The 21,645-nt window shown below is 40.9% G+C and overlaps 1 protein-coding gene across 4 annotated transcripts in view; it reads left to right on the plus strand.

The window, feature by feature from the left end:
* Positions 1-987: 987 nt before the first annotated feature.
* LOC125727545 (neurotensin receptor type 1-like) overlaps positions 988-21,645 on the plus strand; it is a 131,867-nt gene continuing 111,209 nt past the window's right edge. Inside the window, exons 1-5 of one of the 4 annotated variants that reach the window (XR_007388795.1) lie at positions 988-1,808; positions 10,622-10,823; positions 15,426-15,510; positions 15,596-15,825; positions 17,230-17,314. Coding sequence is in view for 2 of the 4 variants with exons in the window: in XM_049004345.1 (XP_048860302.1) it covers positions 1,206-1,808; positions 10,622-10,823; positions 15,426-15,510; positions 17,230-17,479 (1,140 nt within the window). In the remaining 2 variants the exon portion in view is untranslated. The other 3 variants (XR_007388796.1, XM_049004345.1, XM_049004346.1) reach the window with 3 other exon arrangements.

The following is a 21,645-nucleotide window of genomic DNA, read 5'->3' on the forward strand; positions in this document are numbered from 1 at the left end:
TGGTTTCATCACATTCCATATCCTCTTTTTTGCTCACAGGAATTGTAATAATGATTATTATAATTTAAGATATTTTTTATGAGGAAAAAAAAAATCAGCAAGACATTGTTTTATTTACATTTCGAAATCATTTAGATATTGCAACAGTTCTTGGCAAAATGAATGTAAGGATTATCTCTACTCTACCGCCGCAAAATTATCATTCATCACTTTCTCCGACGATTTATACTAACCAGCACGTGCATCGATAGTTTCAATGTACATCAGAACTCTACGGTGTTCGGTGAACCGCGTAATATAGCCCACTAAAACCCCAACTTGTTTCTTTGTGGCTCATCAATTCTTAATGATGAATCAGAATCCATGCCGACTGATGATCTGAAATTAAATTGCACGGCACATCAATCAAAGATAAAAGACAGACTTCATTATATTTCCTGGGGAACAATAAAATGGTTTATTAAACATCGAAGAACTACCATTCATGCGTCCTTCAGACACACAGACATTGACTATTTTCCCAGTCCAATATGTGTGTGTGTGTGTGTGTGTGTGTGTGTGTGTGTGTGTGTGTGTGCGGGGCGCGCGCGTAACCTTAAGATTAATTTATCTAAAATAATCAAACAGGTACTGATATAGTCTTTAATAAATTGTATTGTATTGGACAAATGTAACACAGAGCTTATTTGATATGCATATATGACTGTATCTTGTATTCTTTATTGCTTTATTCTTTATTTAACAGCAAAACCCACGATGAAATAATTACAAACTGTTCCTGTTTCCATTGACTTGATTAAAAACATCTATGAAAAATCTTTGAAAAGATTGCTAAAAAAACAGAGATAGCTAAAAATACAATTACACGTTATAATACAAAAAGAATCTACGTCAGTATTAAGGGTTTGGTCTCCAACACGCCTCCGCTGAGCAAAATATAACCAGCGTGACTTCTCCGAGCGCGCGCATACTGAGCGCTGACGGGCTGCTTCTCTGTATCTCTTTCGGTTCCTCTGTGCTTTGATGCACAATCCCATCATCTCTACATCACATCTGTATCTGTAGGGACTGGCGGACAGCTCTCCATTCATGTGCATTTATAGTAGATGTAACGCGCACGTTTTATTTGTGATCTTTATCAGAAGATAGATGCCACAGTGATAGGACACAACTTCATTGACTTCGGCGTTTCAGCGCGGCACTCCATGGCGCCTGGGAATCTCTCATATTCGCTGTATGACAACAGCAGCCATCGAGACCTCGAGTCCAGTTTGGATGTTAACACAGATATATACTCAAAGGTACTGATCACCGTGATATACATTGTGCTGTTTTTGGTTGGTTGTCTGGGGAATTCCATCACGCTGTATACTTTAGTACGGAAAAAATCCTTACAGAACCTGCAGAGCACTGTGCATTACCACCTGGGCAGCCTGGCTATTTCCGACCTCCTCATCTTAATCCTCTGCATGCCCATAGAGCTGTACAACTTCATATGGGTGCACCACCCATGGGCATTTGGAGAAGCTGTTTGCAAGGGTTACTACTTCTTACGAGACGGCTGCTCCTACGCGACCGTGCTTAACATCGCCAGCTTGAGCGTCGAGCGTTACATGGCAATCTGCCATCCTTTTAAAGCAAAGAGTATTATGTCCAAGAGCCGCACTAAGAAACTGATAAGCGGAATGTGGATCTTGTCCTTTATCCTGGCCGCACCGATGCTCTTTACCATGGGGCAGCAGAACATCGGCGGCGAGAACATCTGCACCACCATCGTGTCCCTGCTTAGTTCCAAGATCGTGTTGCAGGTAGGTAGGCTCGGATTATATACTGCAGTATAACAGAATCGTATACAAAGTGCTTTAATAAACTGAAAATTACCCTGGACTTATGTTATGTCTCGCCTACATAAGTACTGGAAGTCCACTGAAACAAAACATCCACATGCAAGCTACCTGTTGACATTTTTAGGATTGTTATCCTTGCATTTAGTTCACCCAACAAGCAATTAATTGTTACTAGGCTTTTTTTTACAGATTGTTTTATCCTAACGGGTGATTTTATATTAACAGTGTTAGGTTTCGTCATGGCATTATTTTATCCAATTTTAAATTTGCACGATAAAGTGTTTTATTGTGAATACGAGAGATTACATCGAGTAAAAAGAAGTAGCTCATGTCGTACCGAGTGATACAATTAATTGGCTTTCGTATTTAACTACTTTTTAGCGCTTTTAATTACTAAAGGAAGGCCATAACTACTGATCTATCTTTATGCTAAGCCGAGATGTTGCAGTAATTACAGTGAAACCGATTATCCAGTGAAATTTTCATTTCTGAAAAGTCATTTCATTAAAACACATAAAAGTAGCCTATTTGTCTTTAATCAGAAGTACGTCGCATATTGGTTGATATGTGTATCTTATGTACGTAGGCCTATATGGTTTGTCGCACACTGTATTCGTTTGCCAGACACTGCAATAAAAATAGGAAGAATAAATACGATGGTCACAGAATCGTTTAATGAGACACTTTTGATTAGTTCAGATCATTTTTGTGAAGTTTTGGGTATAATGTGGAATTACTGAGAATTTGTATTATCTATAGCATATTACGAAAAATCGCAAAATTTTATGCCTCAAACTATTCTTACATCAAAAAAAACTTACATCCATTTGTTCTGTTTCCGCATTTACTGCCGCCACGGATAAATACCCTGATAAGGGTTGCAGTCCGCTGCGCTGTTTCACAGTTTGCTGTCAGAGCTAGTGCCCATATGACCCTGCCCTTTGTGTCTCCTCCCCGTTTGATCAGCAGGTGTTGCTGGCCATCCTGTTCTCCTCCCGGCCTCTGGTCTTTCAGCCCCCGTGTGCCTTTACCTTTCCCTTGACTGTTGCATGGCTCAACAGGCTGAGCGTGTGATTCTGTGAATGGTAGCCCCCAGTCTCTCTCTCTCTGGATATCTTTGTAGTTTACCCCGTGTGTTTAGTTACCCCAATAAACCTCCTTTGTCTTGGAGCTTTAAGTGGTTAGTCACCTTTTTGTACTTGGAAACTGTTCCATCCACTGATCTGTGAATTAACTTTCATAGTGTTTGAAATGTTTTCCGCATTCAGCCCACTAAACTTGTTTTAAATAATTTCATTTAATCAACTCGTAATTTCTTCCAAAAAGTTTTATCTGCACAGGCTGCTTAAAGAAATCAGCTTAATCTACCCATTGTTATGGAACCGTTTTAAAGCGAATGATTTATGAAATTCTGTCTGGGAATTTGCAATTAGGTTACTGTGGATATTCTCCATACAAATCTGCGCAGCCAGCTTGTCAGATATCATTGTCGTCACGATGTTAGATTATGTTGCAGAATTCATTCTGTTTTTTTTTTATTATTATTATTTTCATGAATGACCTTTTTCTGTGGTATTATATCAGAGACTAACATCAATCAATTTTAATCATAATAATAGAGTATAGACATGAGTTGTGGTTCATAATTTTATTGAGACACAGCTAATCCTGTCCTGTGAATTTTGCTCCTTCTGTGAGGTGACAATAAAATAATGAAAAGGTGAATTTACTGTCAGTTTATCTTCTAAGTGCCATTAAAAGTCATCTTTGTCGCCATTGTTCTATCATGTATATGGTCATGCTGACATCTCACTTCAGTACTTTGTCAGCTGGCATGGATTGAAAACAAATGATTTAAAATTTCCTAATAGATTTCCACAAACACCGTAAGCACCTAGATCAGCGGTGGCTGGTGTTTATGTGGGTTTTGGGATAACCTTTAGGTCAGCTGTTCACACCCAGGTGTGAGGACTCTCAGCCAATCAGTCCTCTAATCAGTAATACAATTAGGGAGCTGCATTAAAACCCACATTTACACTGGCCCTTTCCGGATAAGACTGGTCCCCTGATCTAGGTTGTTGCCATTGTCCACTCACGCAGGGCTAGTTTTTTAATATCGATTTTTAAATTATTTTTTAAACATGTGGGTGGGTCTGGTTGGCATGGTGACTCTGTGGGTAGCACTGTTACCTCACATGTCCATGTGGAATTTTCATGTTCTCCTCTTATGTGCATTTTGTCCCAGAGTCTCATAACATGCAATTTGGCTAATTGTGAATGAGTGGGTAATTGAGTGAGCGATGGACAGTCCATCCACAGTACCTGGCATAGGCTGTAGGCTCCACCATAATGCTGTACTCTGAGTGTGCAGGGTGGGCTCGGCTGCTATTACAGTAGCATGGTATACAATGGTATGTTTTTGTTCAGTAAAATTTATCCCCCCCTAGCTCGGTAAATTTTATCGTGGAGAAATAGTGTTGCTTTTGAAAACACTGTCAAAATGGCCTATACCACAATATACTGTATGGACAATATGACCGTATTAAGCATTAGATACCACCCAAGGCAGGTGTAGTGGGGTTAGAGATTAGCAAAGCAATGGTGACCAACGGGCTGGACTGAAATACAGTTGAATCTGAACTGCATGATCCCACCCCCCTGTGGAAGTTAGATTTCAGATAGACGCCTTCTTTTTCATAAGAGAATATTTTTCTTCTGCTCTCATGCCTGAGGAGCTCCCCAATCAGCACAATAGGGAGACTTATTCCCTGATACAGAATCACAGTCTTTCAATACTATTTTCCAGCATTAAAAGCAGAACTCATAAAGCAAGGAAGAAGCCCTTCATCAGTGTGGAACAGAGAACTAGGGTGCAGTTTGCAAAAAAATACATATTATTCACAAACACACTCCTATAAATTGAGAAATGAGTGAAACAAAAAATAGTGTTGTGGTTTCTTAATTTTTTCCGCAGCCGTATTTTGTTTGCATTGATAGCTAAACAGAACAAATTCTTAATGGGCTACAAACGAACGAATGCCCTATGGCAGTTTCCCAAGCTGGTCTTCAGGCATCTGCAGACAGTCCACATATTCAGTAAGGTAGTCAGTTGTTAAGGTATTCTTCCACACGATTGCTGATGACTGTGATATTAACATGTAGTGGTTACTGGCCCTTGACTTAATGTCCAACAGCCATCTGTTTAATGTGTGAATCTCAAGGTCTGGTTGTGCCTGATTCGTTTGAAGGCTGTAAGGCTGATCGGCATGAGCAGCGACGAACAGCTGCAATATGTCATTTACTGTCGCCGAAACGCTTAATTCGTCTCGCGACACGGTTTCATTTCAAGGCTGAAGGGTCTAGAGAATCGTTCTCCTTCCTCAGTGTGTTGTGGCATGTTGAAAAATGAAGCTCGAGACAAGGAGGGCAAACTTCAGACGTTAGGGGAGCTGGGGCTACCGGGATGAGCTGACATTTCACCGAAGTGCATTTTCTCTCGCTTAAGTACATGTCGACCAAGCAGACTCTGTGTTTCTTTAACGCTTAACTTTTCCTACACAGTACCTGCAAAATACCTTCATTCTGTCTTCCTGTCAGAAGATGTTTACACGTTTGCACTGCGGTAAGAAGGAGAGAAATACTGCAGCCAACTGCACCAAACAGACGCAGTGGCTCTGTTTTGAATTTCTGGAGCTCCTTTTCCTTTCTTCCTTCTATACTGTACATCCATTGATATTCCTTGTCAGTTATTCAGCAAAGACAGTGAATTTTAAAAGATAAGCATGAAATTCTCAGCTAACAATATTTGCAACTTCTCTCTTTATGCAGGCTTGAAAAAAAATTAAAATCTGATATTTGGGCAGACTCCCACTGTGTAGCTATCCTAAGGCACAACAAAGTTCCCACAGCAAAGTATAATTAGCATCAGTCCGCTGCTGATTTGACTTGTGGAAAATTAGCTGTCTTTAACAGTATGTTATGTTACGCTAATGATTTGTGACTTCGTAACTATTAATGGGCCGACAGATGAACCCAGGCACTGACCCACCTCTGGTTACTTGTGTTTTTTGTTTTCAAAAATGGGTTCAAAAAGGTAACATCTTCACTTAATTCTTCCACGCTGGTCTACTAGTGAGATGATAACAATATGCTGTATTTATGCGGCACCGGTCAAACAGTAGCGGTCCATTTACAGAATTGTGTCGTTTATTAAATGACCCATAACACATAAAAAATTTTGAACAGTGAAGGACAGAGTATAATGGGGCTGGGTGAGTCTCTCTCTCTCTCTCTCTCTCTGTTTCTGTCTGTTTGTAGTATGTTTCTTCATAGGGTTTTTGGTATCTCGGCATTTAAGGTCCAAAATTTAGTTTCTACCAACCAGCTGAGTATAAAAAGTCACAGAGTCACAGAGGACTGAACTGGCTGGTAGAAAGAAAATCTTGGGCTGGATTTGTACTGAGGGTTTTGCTCCATTTTTTGTAAAGAATCCTTGCCTGCGGCCTGTTCTGTGGGATTCACTTGCTCCTCTGTGTTAATATGGTTGAATACATACTTAACCTCGTCTCTACAGGCATTAGGTAATGAATTCCAGCTGAATGATTAGACATACCAAATAAACAGGGTCATCTGTTTGGGTGTCAGGGATTTGGGGAGTCTGCAGTGTGCTCACTTGTTAGGTTTGCAGTGGCCAAGAATGGTTTGTGTTTATTTTTGGGATCATGTTTGTTGTTATTGTCTCTGTAACAGACAGTTAAACAGTCTGTATGAATTCTGCACACTGTGTCCCCATGCCATCAACTCTAGAAAAGAAAACATATAGATTAGAGTTTCTGCATTCAGCTCAGATTGGTTTTGTACAGCCTGCAACATGTTTTTAGTTCATTATTAAATCTGGGCTGCAGGTCGAGCTTTTTCCACAGAATAAAAACAATGTGACGTAATTTCGCTAATTTGTGCCGGCAAGATCGGCAAGTTTTACCTCTACTGCCACTCGGCAAATGGCTCAGAGGTTTAGCCATGTATCAGTATTGGCAATATTAGACTGAATTACAGTACTAGTCAAAAGTTTGGACCTACCCATAGTCAGGTTTATTTATATTCTCTACATTTTAGAACAATTATAAAGGCAATGAAACTATAAAATAACACGTACCAACTCACGTGGGACTCAGAAGGTTGTCAGTTCAAATCCCAGGGTCGGCAGAGGGATTCCTCCACTGGGCCCTTAACCCCAATTGCCCCAGGGACCGGCTGACCCTACTGTATCCTCTACACCAGGTCTAATGAGGTGGCCTCCTGGGTAGCTTTCCTGTCCTAAAGGAAGCCCCACATGTACGCTGAACACTCATTGGCTACTTTCCCTTCACTCTCTAGTAAAGCTCCTCCTGTTTAGGTCAGGTGGTCAGGTCATGTGATGCGACGCTATCACTCTCCTTTATAGGCATGTCCAAACTTTTCACTGGTACTGTTATCGGTGCACTACACCTTTACTTAACATAATTTACTTTATGTTCGGATGGGGAGGGGTGGTTCTCCATCCCTGCCCTGTCTGCTGCTGACACAAAATGGTCTTTTCATTCACGCACCTAAACATCATGGTTGCATGGGACCTGGAGCCTGTCCCAGGCAGCGCAGAGCACACAGCTGAGTTGTACCTTGCACAGCATGTGTTGCGTTTTCCACACAGTGCATTAACCTTGGGCTAACTATCTGTTTAAAACGAATGCAATCATGCAGCTCTTTCTGCGTATTTCATCTTTCCTATAATAATCAAATCCACCATTTTCTGCAGAATGCATTAAGCAAATAATTCACCAAACTTGTTGCAGATGATCAAATATACAGAGTATGGAAGAGTGATCTGTGCCTTGTGGTTCCACAGTGTCTCTTGCAGTAGTAGAGATAAAGGCTGGGCAGTAATTTGTGTGTTTGGGATTGAGAGAAGGTTGGGGAAAGAGAAGCTGCAGACAGCAGCTGTACTGATGTGCTCCTGTCTAACCTTGATGATAATGCACAGATTGAATGCTTGGCATTCATTTTGTAATGGAAAGGGGGCTTTCAGTTCTGTAGATTGTCACTTCAGCTGGGATAGAAGCAAATAACCAATGGACTGAAATTCACCGCTGCTTCTCCGCTACTTTGAATGAGCACTGGGGATTGTGTGAAGTCTGGGGAAACTAGTAGATACTGTATAAAACTTTGTAGAAAATGTAAAATATTCTGTCGTTTCTGGCACATACTATATGTGAAATAAACTTTGATTTAGATGAACCTTTTAATTCCTCTTCTGGGCAGATGCTTTCGCAAGTGAAATTTTGTGAGTCTTATGAAAGCCTGGCCAGATCGGTTATAAAGTAGAATCTTTTTTTTTTATGGATGAAATTTCACGAGGCATTCATTTCTATGTTCACTTGGGCACTTCAGCTCCTGTGGAAAATCCCCATTTGAAAGGAGAATTCTGTATCACATTCATTGAAATCCAAAAAAAGGAACAAGCAAGGATGTCGGATCCATATGGAGAGCACTAAGAAGGATGAATATAATGAATATATAAGGATAAATACAATTAATACAGATTTAACACTGATACCCTTAAAATTATCTATCTATCTATCTATCTATCTATCTATCTATCTATCTATCTATCTATCTATCTATCTAACTACCAATTCATTCATCCATTCACTCACCTACCTACCTATCCATCCATCCATCCATCCATCCACCCACCCACCATCTATCTATAGCTATGTTTTGGAACTGTGTGATATAAATAATACAGTATGTGAAATTTGTATGTTGGGTCAATATCAGTAAGTATTTCTATTCTCATTAGACTGCAAAATTTCTTGTAGGGAATGAAGGACAGTGGAAACAAAGTCAAAAGTATAAATCAGCACATCTTCGGTCCATTGGGTGCTTTTAAGCTAAGGAATTATTGATTGACTTATTGTAATGACTGATTGTCCTCCTAACAGCTAACTACTCCCCATGCACATAGATTCTTCTCACCTCTGTTCACAAACGAGGCAGTCAATTGCCTCATGATTACCTTATAAAATTCATGGACTGGCTTTAGGAATAGCTTCTGGATCTCTGTACTCTTGGTCATTCTACAGTTAGCTGATTCGCCCTTAGCAATATTCATCTATTTATCCTTAATGGAATGACAGTGCATTTGACCCTGTACAGGGTAAGTGGTTATGGAAGATGGATGCATAGATGGATGTATCAGCCATATTTCTTTATTAAACTGAAGTTGTTTTGATGCATCAGTTCCTTGGTCAAGGAAAAGTCTGTACACTCTGAATAAGTTACGGTGAAAAGTGCAAAATGAATGTTTGATGTGAAGTTGAGTTATGCATAAGGCTCTTTGGGCAAATGTCTAGTTATGCAAAACTGTAAACTGACCCTCACTCACAGCTCGTTTGGAATAATCCTTTCTGAGGGCCTTCATCACACACCCCTGGATTTAGCCACTGGTCTTTAAAGCTTAGCTTGATCCCCTTGTGGTAAACGGTGCATTGCCCTTCTACATACCTAACGTTTTGTGTCATGCAAGTAAAAATACTCCTGAAAATAAGAGCTGCGCATCATTAGCTTTTACCACAAACGCATTATTTGATATTCACGATACTGACCACAAGCTCATTGTGGAAGAATACTTGTCTACAGGACAAAAAAAAAAGAGCTGAAATTTGATGCTTATTAGCGAGAAAAATCAATTCAGATCCCTTTACTTATTCATTGCCTTTTGCAGTGACTGTTAGTAAATCGAAATTCGGGATGTGATATGTGATTTTCAAATTTTGAGGAGTGTTTGAGAAACACTGGAGTGTGCAGCCCAGTAGGAGGCACTAATGAGTTGCTCCCGGTTGATCAGGTCATTCACCACTGAAATGCACCATGGACAGACCTGTGCTGCACGTCAGAGGGGGCTTGCTTCGAGGAGAAGAGAGAAACATGCACAAATCAGAGAGAACATGCAGAATCCACGCATAGAAAAGCAGAGTCTGGGTCAGGGCCCCAGTCCTGGAGGTGTAAGGCAAAAGTGGTACCCATTGAGCTATTGTGCCATATCTGCGTCTTCTGCTGTTACTGTGTGTTTCTGCAAGTTAGGACTCTGTGCCTCTGTGTGGAAGGTTGCTGGTTCAAATTCTATGGCTGACAGAGTAATGATATCTCTTGATCACAGCCCTTAATCCTAAAAACTTTTTTTTCCCAAAATAGGTCTGCAAAACCCTTTAGACTCCAGGTAGCTGAATGTGCAGTAATAATACTAGCTCCTCCAGTCTGCAATGCTGACACAATGAGTATATCGATTTGCGACGTCTTTATCGACATACGGCAAATTTCCTCCCGAATCTGAGCCAGATTAGGGATTTTCAATCAATGCAGCTGTATTACACCCCTAGCAGCAAACAAGAAATGTTAAGAGGATTATTTCTCCCTTAAACTTACATTTGGATTACATTTTCGAAAGCCGGTTCTGTCATTTGGTGTCATGCACAGAGTCCTTCTGTTACTGCTGTGTTGTTATCTGTCTCTCTGGTTTTGAGGCTGTCACATAACTGCCTCAACTGTCAACTGTCAAAAAACTGTCAAAAAGAGTTTGCATTACAAGCTATTATGGTTTGGATACAGTTTTTGCGAACTGATGCAAGGACTATATCTCTGTTTCAGCTATAATATATGAAATATTCTGAGTGTAATAGAATGCACAAGTGCCTCACTCTCACTTTTTGCTCTTCCGCCCCATTGTCCATCAAAAGGTGAATGCCTTGCTCTCCTTCGTGGTTCCCATGGCAGCGATCTCGGCACTGAATGGAATGATCGCCAGCCAGCTCCTTCACATGTTCCGCCAGGCTGAGCGGGACACCCGCGTGTGCATCATTGGAGGAAGCCCAACCATGCTGAGTGTCTCAATGGAGCCCAACCGCATCCAGTCCCTGCGTCATGGCGTCATGGTCCTGCGTAAGTGTACCGCCTGTCACCGGCACCGGCGCACAGAAATGAAATGTTTTTAGTGCAGCAAGGTATTGAGATTTTCAGAAACCTCCTCAAGCTAAGAAGAAGTTGTGAAATCAGATTTTTTTTTTTTTAATGGAGGAAAAACAACCTGACATTTTCTGCCCTTTGCAGCAAATTAAATCAGTTTCACGTTTCCTCAAAGGCTTGATTAATTATTGCCTTAATTACAGCCACATTATTATACCAATATGAAAACTTCCTGGGAGTAATAATGTATAAAATATTAGACTTCTTGTCGTCTTGTGAAGACTTTTTTGTGTTCTTCTATATTTTTTGCTTGACACGTCTGTCGGCTGACATACAAACCGAGTTTTTACAATTACTTTGTAGGTATCTAGCAGATGCTTTTGCCGTATAAGTGAGACTAATAACACCTTGTAAACATACGTGCTGTCAAGCAGTAAACTAGACATAAGTGCAGCTATGCCGAGCTTCTGGTGAAGTGCAAGTGTAAGCAGTGTTGGAGCAAGAGCTAAACAACAGCTTCTGACAAAGCAAGAACCTCGTAGGACTATTCAAAGACCAGATGTGCAACATAAGAACAGTCAGGGACCGTAAAGAGCCATCAGGCTAGTAGAGGCATGTGTGCTTAAGAAGGGGCTGGAATGACTGTGGCTTCACCAGCCCTACTGGTCTGACATAATAAGCGTCACAGTGAAGCGAATTACATCATGCTGGCAACAGGCCGCGTAGCTTAGCAGCCAAATTTGGCTGAACGCCACACTTCTGATAGGAAAATCTTCATCAGCTCCATTCCAGCTTTCACTTCACCTGACTAGAACTGCCAGTATGTCGCCATTTTTGGAAAGTATCACATCAGATCAGGGAGTAGGGATGGATGTAACACATCACATCAGGGAGTTGTGATGGATATTGCACATCAGATCAAGCAGTTTTGATGGATGTAGCACATCAGATCAGGGAGTTGTGATGGATGTAGCACATCAGATCATGGAGTTTTGATAGATGTAGCACATCAGATTAGGGAGTTGGAATGGATGTAGCACATCATATCAGGGAATAGTGATGGATGTAGCACATCAGATCATGGAGTTTTGATAGATGTAGCACATCAGATTAGGGAGTTGGAATGGATGTAGCACATCATATCAGGGAATAGTGATGGATGTAGCACATCAGATCAGGGAGTTTTGATAGATGTAGCACATCAGATTAGGGAGTAGTGATGGATGTAGCACATCAGATTAGGGAGTAGTGATGGATGTAGCACATCAGATCAAGGAGTTGTGATGGATGTAGCACATCAGATCAGAGGATGGAGTCTGACTGCCTTTTATGGGAAACTGTCACAAGCTGGAAGCCAGGGTTTGTTTTATGATATGCGAGCAGGCATAGATGAATGGCCTCATAAATTAACTTTACTCAAATAAACTGAATCAGCATCTCTCTGACTTAGTCTTAATAAAAAACTGTACATTGTGAGCTTCACGAAGCTGGAATTTATAGCAGGACTGTCATTCAGAAACCAATAATATCCAGGATCAAAGCAAAAAGAGGCAAGACCTGAGCACAAAGCCTGGATGCCTGGACAATGGAAAAAAACAAACACTTTGAGGCATCTCAACAAGTTGTGACCTTCACCTCATTGAAGGTCTTTCGGTTTGTGATGAAGGAGGCTTTATGGAGTGGTTCAACTCACTTGTCAACGCAGGAAAAATCTCGGTGAGAAATGAATGCAAATCTGGATGGAAATGAATGGTGAGATGAAGGGTGAGATGTATACGCCTGTGGAAACAATGCCATGACAAATGTGCGCCATTATCAGAGCTAAAGGCGGTTCCACAAAAAATTCAAATGGTGACACTCTTTTTTCAGCCAGACAGTGTATAATGGTGAAGCCCTTCCGAATTTTTTTTTATTTCCCAGAAAGCAACAGGTAGCCACTGAAAGGTTTCGTAAAAGCAGAAATGAAGCCTTTATCTTCATCAGCTGGATTTCACTCGACCAATTTGAAGGCACAAATAGATCATTGAAATGGTTTCCGTCCTACTGTGATGGTAGATAATTTTATCAAGAAGGAAGTTTTTCTCTTTCGGCATGTATCAGGAAACAACAGACAATCGGTAAAGGGATTTATGTGACACACCTACGTCTTTGGATCATAGAGTCTGGAAAAAAAACCCAGGATGATTAGAAGAACAAAACTAAAAAATAACCAAAACAGTGTTTTAGACACACACTTGCACAGAATTCATTTTAGAGCAAAAAAATTTGCTTAAATGTTCCTTCAGTAGCACAGATGAGCGGAGTGGATTGGGAGAGAAATTATCAATAATAGGATCTTTTCCCTTTCTCCCTCAGTTTCCCCCTAATTTTTGGTTGCCACAGACACGGTCGGGCACAAGGTGTTACTGGTAAGGAAGTACTGGAGCTACTCTTAACACCTTTTCAAATTTCACAGCAGGGCCCCACAATGCGGTGCCCCATTGCCGATCGGAGAGATGTGATGAGCTCCATTGTACCATCAACTTACAGCAGCAGCACTTTTCCCTGTAATATGTTTGATCCAGAGTTCCTCAGAGTAATAATCAGAATTCCTCAGAGTATTACTCAGAGTAATAATCAGAGAACCCCAGAGTAATAATCAGACATTCTCAGAGTATTAATCAGAGATCCTGAAGAATAATAATGTGCATATTTCTGCATCATCATCTTTTAAACTCTCTACTTTTATTATGTGAGCCCCAGTCTGTAATCTCACTTGTGAAGAAAAACATTGTTTCTAAGAAATAAATGAGGGACTAGTGGAAAGTATTATGTACTCGTACATGTTACATTGCTGACAAGAAGCATAATACTTCTCACACTCCTCCACAATCACACAGTCAGACTCCTACAAAGGGGGTAAACTAACCACTAACTCACCTTTCCTCCGGTCCAGAACAAGATCCCCCCCCCTCCCCCCACCAGCTGGTGGACCATCCAGTAACAGAAAGTCTGTTAAGCCAAATACTATCTGGTGCAGTTTTGCAGCTGTCCTTCTGCTACAGGAGTTTTATGTGATAGAGCTTTATAATATGTATTTTACTGTCTGTCCTGGGCTCCAAGTAAATGCCTCATAGTAAATATTAATTTCATAGAACAGAGATTTGTTGTCATGTTGTCACGATATACCACACTTTGTATTTTGAGAGGGACTTACCTCTGAGTTGTTTCCCAAAGAGGTTCAGGATGTTATCTGGCCAGCAGTTGTATGACAACCAAGGAACATCTTAAATCAATACTGTAAAGCAGTGTCTCCCAACCCAGTCCTCTGGGACCCACAGCAGTCCATGTTTTCCCTCCCTGCCAGACAATCCACATTTTTGGCCCAGGGAGCTGGGAGGGAGAAAAAATGTGGACTGTCTGTGCGTCCCAAGGACCGGACTGGGAAACATTGCAATAAAGGATGAATGTATTCATACCGCGCATGTGTCTGTGTGTGTGTGTGTGTGTGTGTGTACAGATATACCTTATGTTGCAGGAACCCACAATAAGATAAAAACCTGTTATTTTTAAGTTGTGGGGACCAGTCCCCTTAAGGATAACCTCAGTGTAATAAAAATCAGTGACTACAATCAAAAAACTAAAACTGCCAAACTGACTTGTATTTTGTTTGGTTACTTATGGTCAGGGTTAAGGCTGGGTAGCGGTTAAGGTGGTCATTTTTTATTTTGGTTTTTCCCATAGAAATTAATAGACGGTCCCCACAAATATAGGAGGAAAGGTATCTGTGTGTGTGTGTGTGTGTGTGTGTGTGTATGAACTTATAAATGCCAAATAGCATAATTGTATTAAAACAATCTCAGCTTAAACAAACCCAGGGAACAAGAGACATGTGGAAATGAATAAGTAATTGGGATGATCAGTAACTCTTGTCATTTGCTGAATGACAGACCCTGCCCCCCCCCCCCAAAAGGTACCAGGGAGGAATAAACAATGCCTCATCTACATTCTGTTGTTCTTCCTCTTTTGGACTCCTTCTTTGGTATCAGAATTGCTGTTCCTTTCATTTTCATGTTTTCATGTTTGTGTGCAAGTGCTAAACAGGGTCATGGCATTAATACATGATCTATGCCTAAATTACAGTCCACTGAGCTTTTAAGTCCCTTCTTATAAGATATACAAAGCTTCTTGCCCTTGTTTGATTTTTATAAGTTAAGTGATGAATAATGATAAATTCTAATTCTGCTTCTTTTTGGGTGAAGTGTTTTGGTGGTTTTTAGTGCATTGTGTGTGAAGCGTGAAGCGTTTTGAAAAAGTGGACATGGTATTGAAACAAGTGTGAAAATGATTGGAAAGAACTGTAAACAGTCAATTACTGTAAATTCACTTCAGGCAAATAAAGCAGAAATACTGGATAGATTAAACTAGCATTCTTAACAAATTAACGCTTAAATTAAAAAACATTTTGGCAAAAAGACTGAATACGGCTCCTCATTCAGTCCTTTTTTTCCCCCTGCAGTGACAGTACTGTTTGTCTCTCTTCTCCCTCCCTCCGTCTCTCCCTCGGTGACATCTCTGTGTGGCCCTGTACCTTGCCAGGCGCTGTGGTCATCGCGTTTGTGGTGTGCTGGCTGCCCTACCACACGAGACGGCTCATGTTCTGCTACGTCACTGAGTGGACAGAGTGAGTGCAGCAGATCAAATCGGTCAAGGTGCTCTTCACGAATACCTGTCCATAAATGACTTATTTTACATATGAAATATTCTAGGCCTGTGATGTTTTCTGTCCTGCCTTTTAGGTAAAAGGAGTCATTCTGCAGGATTGTTTTCAGAAACAAACAAACCACATATGTCACAAGGAATGCTTGGAGCAGAGTGACACTGCAGACCGTAATGTGGTATTATTTTGCTCCACTGCTTTAGGAAGAACCCTTTGGGAGAATAATCAGTCAAACCCAAAGGTCAAGCAAGGTCACCATTTTAATCAGAAGTCTTGTAGGTAATTACACTGACTTTTCAGCTCCTGAGCAGATTGCAGCAATATGTACCAATGCGACAGTATGCTGAAGAGAGAGGGAATCACACACCGCTCATGTTTGAATGCTAGCAGACCCACAGACATCGCTACGCAGTGAACTGTGTCACACGCCACCAATACATGATGCACTGCGGTAGGTCAGTTCGAATAAGGCAAAATGCAAAGCTATTCAGGGAAAGGAATTCACTCTCATTTTCAGTGGTGGATGTCAGATGAAATACTGCAAAATTCCTTCGATCTGTCCATCTTATTACCAAGTTTTGGGTAAAGGGTTGCGGGTTAGTGTGTATATGATGTTTGAAGATCATCATCCATAGGTTACTTATTGAAAAACACACAAGTAACAAGCTAAAAAAAGAGAAAAGAAGTACTTTGAGCACAGTCATACTGTAGCATGTCTGGTGCCTAACTAAATCAATATTCCAATCTGACAGAAGCGCCGAATTTAAAAGGCTGTTAGTAATGGGATTTGGTCAGATTCTCCTGACTAAGAGTGTTGACTGCATATGTTTCCTTTTACAGTTGCCATGGTTTTTCAAATTTCATTCAGCTTTATAGATGATGGGGGGAAAAAAGTGTTCTTAACTCGGACTAAATGAATGCATGCTTGTGAAGGCCGAAGGAAACTTGAGAGGAATTATATAAGATGTTTTATTTTTTACCATAAGTACACTGACTTAGCTTTTAATAATATAATAATACAGGTAAAGGCTGCTGATGAGAGTTACATAAAAGTGCATGATGTTCATATCCTGATTACACAAATGCACTAGCAAGGAACGCAATAAGGAATGGCTTTTTTCCATTCTGCTGAGTTACGCTTGCTTGTTTGGCTGATGGATTTATCCAAAGCAACTTTTTTTAACCGTAAAGCTGAATTTTTTTACTTTAGCAATAGAGGTTGTGTCATTTTCAAGGGTACTGTGGAGAGCCCTTTCAAACAGGACTCATTACAGACATCTCAGCTCCACTGTACTATGGGCAATCAGCCGTGGGTTATAAACTTCCCATGCTTTTGGCACTAAGACCTTGTTCTGTAAAGCTCAATGTCATTGAAGCAGTTTTTCTGTTACTGAAATACTGAATGGATACAGTATTATTGCTGTCTATTACAGCACCTCATTGTGCTTATACTGACACGATAATTACATTGGTTTAATATACTCGGCTGGAAATATTGCTTTTACTGCATAAATGACCATATATTTGTCTAAAAGCGTTTTCTGGCAGTTACAGTATACGGTGTGTAACTAATGTTTCTACTATTATGTAAAAAAATAAACTAGACAAGTGGTTCTGTATAGACCTTCTGCATGGATTGATGGGATCAAGCAACATTCCCTTCCTGTCTCTTTTCTCCCACAGCAGCCTATATGACTTCTACCACTACTTCTACATGGTGACAAACGTGCTGTTCTATGTCAGCTCTGTTATCAACCCCATCCTCTACAACCTGGTATCGGCAAACTACAGGCAGATCTTTTTCTCCATGGTAAATTACTTCTGCCTGCCCTGTCACCAGAAGAAGCAGAGACAGGTCCTGACCAGATACTCCAATAGTACCTCCAGCAACCACACCTGCTCTACCAATGTTATCAAGGAGACTGTGTACTGATCTCTGATTAGCTAATGCTAATTAATATCACCTGGCAAGCAAGGGAGGATCATGGCTACAGTAAAATCAAAGCAGCAGAATTAGTCTCAAACTGAATGTGCCAATAACGGTATTCGTTGTTTTTTTTCATCAGCCTTCAGGGAAAGGGGAAGGTAAGAGTCATTTTCATAATTGCCCAAAACGTTAGGCTGTATACACATACTCAGTGATCAAAATATTAATCTCATAGCTTGGTAATTATTTTCAGTTCAGGTGGCCTGTGAATTTTCTTGAGCAGAATTAAGAAAGAAGGACTTTCATTCTATACGCCATTCAGTTCTTTATTTTAGCCTAATAACATAGCATCATGCTATATGTGTATCTATTTAGAATGCCAAAAGGATAATCGTCCTACTCTCTTCGCGGCCAACAAATATTGACGTTTGGAAAATAATCCTAAAATTGTAGAAGGTTGCAAAAGGATTCCACTGTCCGTCAGCGTGACTCATCATTTTTGACATGCACAGAGCTGAAAGAGTACCAGCCTAACAGATCTGGATCCTGAGAACACAAAACAGCACCTTAGACTGCAAACAGAGTCCGTGTCACCTCTGAGAGTCTGAGAGCGGCAGGAAACAGCATGGATGACAGCTACATTATTTCCTTGTTAGCTCAAAAGGGAGCAGGATGCCATGTTGGATATATCACTGTGTTGCACTGTGAAGCTTTGTCAGTCTTCACAGGTGCGTCACCCTTTAAGTGACTTTCAGCATAAACCCTTCAGTACAAAAGTAAAAATCTGTTTTCCAAAACAGAAACACTGTGCCCAGTAGATAAAGAGAAATTTTTCATTAAAAACTCCTCTGCAGACGGTTCTAAAGACGGCTGCATTTCCAGTCATGTGTGTTCGCGTCCATCCTAGGCTGTGAATGTTTTTCATCATCATCCAGCTTGTTGATAGTGCATCATCCAAATGTCTCTCAATTCTATTTTTACAGACATCACAGCAAATCAATGTCCCATTACATTTTGCTATATGTGGTTTAAAGCATTGGAAGACTGTGCCCATTTCTTCTTTTATTCAGATTGCTGTAGCAAACCAGCCTCTTGAATTAACCAAACTGGGTCATAACACCGACTGAAAAACAGCAATGTGTTTTCTGTTTCATTTAAATCCACTCCACTAAGAGAATAGAATATGGAGTACAGAATGAAACCAATGTCTTCAATCCCAATTCTTACACATAAATTCTTACACATTAATAATCATACATTTGTTTTTAATTTGTTTCATTCAGCATAATCCTACTGGGAAATACAAAAAGAGAAATTTTTTCATGAAAACAATCATTTTAAAACCATAATTACATGAGAACAGTATGTAACTCCACTTGCTACCATTTACACAAACTTTCATCTTTATCTCCACTTTGATAATTACATAAGATTTATTCAGCATTAAATGAGTCATATATCAAGAACCGTATTCACAGCATCTGCTACAGTATATGAGCAAAGTGTGATTACATCATTATTACATTATTACATGTGAAGGTGAAACCACTCTGGTGAATTTGTATTTTGCTTTTTATGTGATTGCAGCGTTTGTTGTATTGAAGCTATTCTTGTGAAGTCACGTTGCTTGCATCTGTTACTGAAAAAAGGAATTGTAAATCTGAGCAAGAATTAAATATCTGCTATATATTTATTTATAGACAACAATGAGAACATGTAGACTGCTCAAAAGAATTAAAGGAACGCTTTGAAAACACATCAGATCTCAATGGGAAAAAATCATACTGGATATCTATGCCAATGTGGACTGGGTAATGTATTAGGAATGAAAGGATGCCACACTGTTTGATGGAAATGAAATTTATCAACCTACAGAGGCTGAATTCAAAGACACCCTGAAAATCTAAGTGAAAGAAATTATGCGGCAGGCCAGTCCATTTTGGAAAAATGTCATTACAGTAACTCAGAATCATAATCAGTAGTTTGTATGGTCCCCACGTGGTTATATGCATGCCTGACAATGTCGAGGCATGGTCCTAATGAGACCACGGATGGTGTCCTGGGGGATCTCCTCCCAGATCTGGACCAGGGCATCCCTGAACTCCTGGACAGTCTGAGGTGCAACCTGCTGGTGTCAGATGGACCGAAACATAATGTCCCTATTATTCTATTATTCACTAGTCCCTAGTGTTCTATTGGATTTAAGTCAGGCGAGCATGGGGATCAGTCAATGGTATCAATTCCTTCATCCTCCAGAAACTGCTGGCATACTTTCCCCACATGAGGCCGGGCATTGTCGTGCAAAAGGAGGAGCCCAGGACCCTCTGCACCAACATAGGGTCTGACAATGGGTCCAAGGATTTCATCCCGATACCTAATGGCAGTCAAGGTGCCATAGTCTAGCCTGTAGAGGTCTGTGCGTCACTCCATTGATATGCCTCCCCAGACCATCACTGACCCACCACCGAACCGGTCATGCTGAACAATTTTACAGGCAGTATAACGTTCTCCACGGCTTCTCCAGACCCTTTCACGTCTGTCACATGTGCTCAGGGTGAACCTGCTCTCATCTGTGAAAAGCACAGGGTGCCAGTGGCAGACCTGCAAATTCTGGTGTTCTATGGCAAATGCCAATCGAGCTCCATGGTGCTGGGCAGTGAGCACAGGGCCCACTAGAGGACGTCAGACCCTCAGGCCACCCTCATGAAGTCTGTTTCTGATTGTTTGATCAGAGACATTCACACCAGTGGCCTGCTGGAGGTAATTTTGTTGGTTCTGACAGTGCTCATCCAGTTCCTCGCATAAAATAGTACGTACCAGCCCTACTGATGGATCCAGCTCTCCTAGAGTAACTGTCTGTCTCCTGCAATCTCCTCCAAACCCTTAAGACTGTGCTGGGAGATACAGTAAACCTTCTGGCAATGGCACATATTGATGCACCATCCTGGAGGGGTTGGACTACCTGTGCAACCTCCATAGGGTCCAGGTATCGCCTCATGCTACCAGGAGCCAAATGTAAAACTAGTGAAAAAACTGTTGGAAAAAGTGAGGAGTGAAAAATGTCAGTGGCCTCCAGCTGTTAAACCATTCCTGTTTTGGGGGCTGTGTCATTGTTTCCCCTCAAGTGCACCTGTTCTTAATTTCATTAACACCAAAGCGGCTGAAACTGATTAACAGCCCCCTCTGCTACTAAACTGACTAGATACATATCCCAGAAGTTTAATTGACTTGATACTAGACTCTGATTAAAAAGAGTTCCTTTAACTTTTTGAGCAGTGTATTCTGATATAAATAACATTCAATAAATAAATGTGTACATGGACATACTTTTTGAGAGTAACGTGATTTTTGTGTTATTGCAATGGTCATACACATGCACGCACGCACACACACACACACACACAGACGTGAACCTGCATGGCTTTGATGACCTTTTCAAAACTTCCAAGTGACTGATTAGTACCTGGCATTTAATTAAAAGTCATGGGGCTCAAATGACCACAACCAAGGTCAGCAGTATCAACTATTAAATGCCAGTTCCGGTTCCGGTTGAGTGAACGCTGGCGCGTTTTTGCTGCCGCTGCTCACCGGTATTCTTATTCTTATTTTTAATTTTATTTTAAAATATTTTTAGTAAACACCTTTTATCTATTTATATTTTCTGACACTACTGGCGGATTTTGCAAGAGTTTGAGTATTGGGCCTAGTTTAACCTACCGGTTTGTTTTGGCTGCGGTCTCCCACGGACTACAATATCTGACGGATTCATTTTACCTGGCTGCCTGGTTTTCCGGCGTCTTCCCCTGTGATGTTGTCTGGTAGGACCTGTGTACTGTTCGTGTTTGCCTGGACTCTCATGTCGTTGGTCCACCGACCTGGTTTTGGCCTTTACCAGTATACAGCTGATGCGCTCCTCCGACTTCGCTTTCACCTGGCTGCTCTACCGCCGGCTGTGCTTCATCCTTACACGGACATCGCATTTTTCCCTCGCCGAAAGTATATTCATCGGGGCTCTCGCCGGAACTTTCATTATGACAACGCCAAGCCAATACAATCTTTCTGGTCCACTTCTCGTTGTTCTCCACTGAACTCTGACCGGGCTGTTAACCACAGTGTATTAGCCAGCCTGGCCAGGTCGGCTAACACTTTCGCCAAATCTGATAGCACCTGTG

Source organism: Brienomyrus brachyistius, unplaced genomic scaffold (genome assembly GCF_023856365.1).
Source record: "Brienomyrus brachyistius isolate T26 unplaced genomic scaffold, BBRACH_0.4 scaffold102, whole genome shotgun sequence".
Classification (NCBI taxonomy): Eukaryota; Metazoa; Chordata; class Actinopteri; order Osteoglossiformes; family Mormyridae; genus Brienomyrus; species Brienomyrus brachyistius.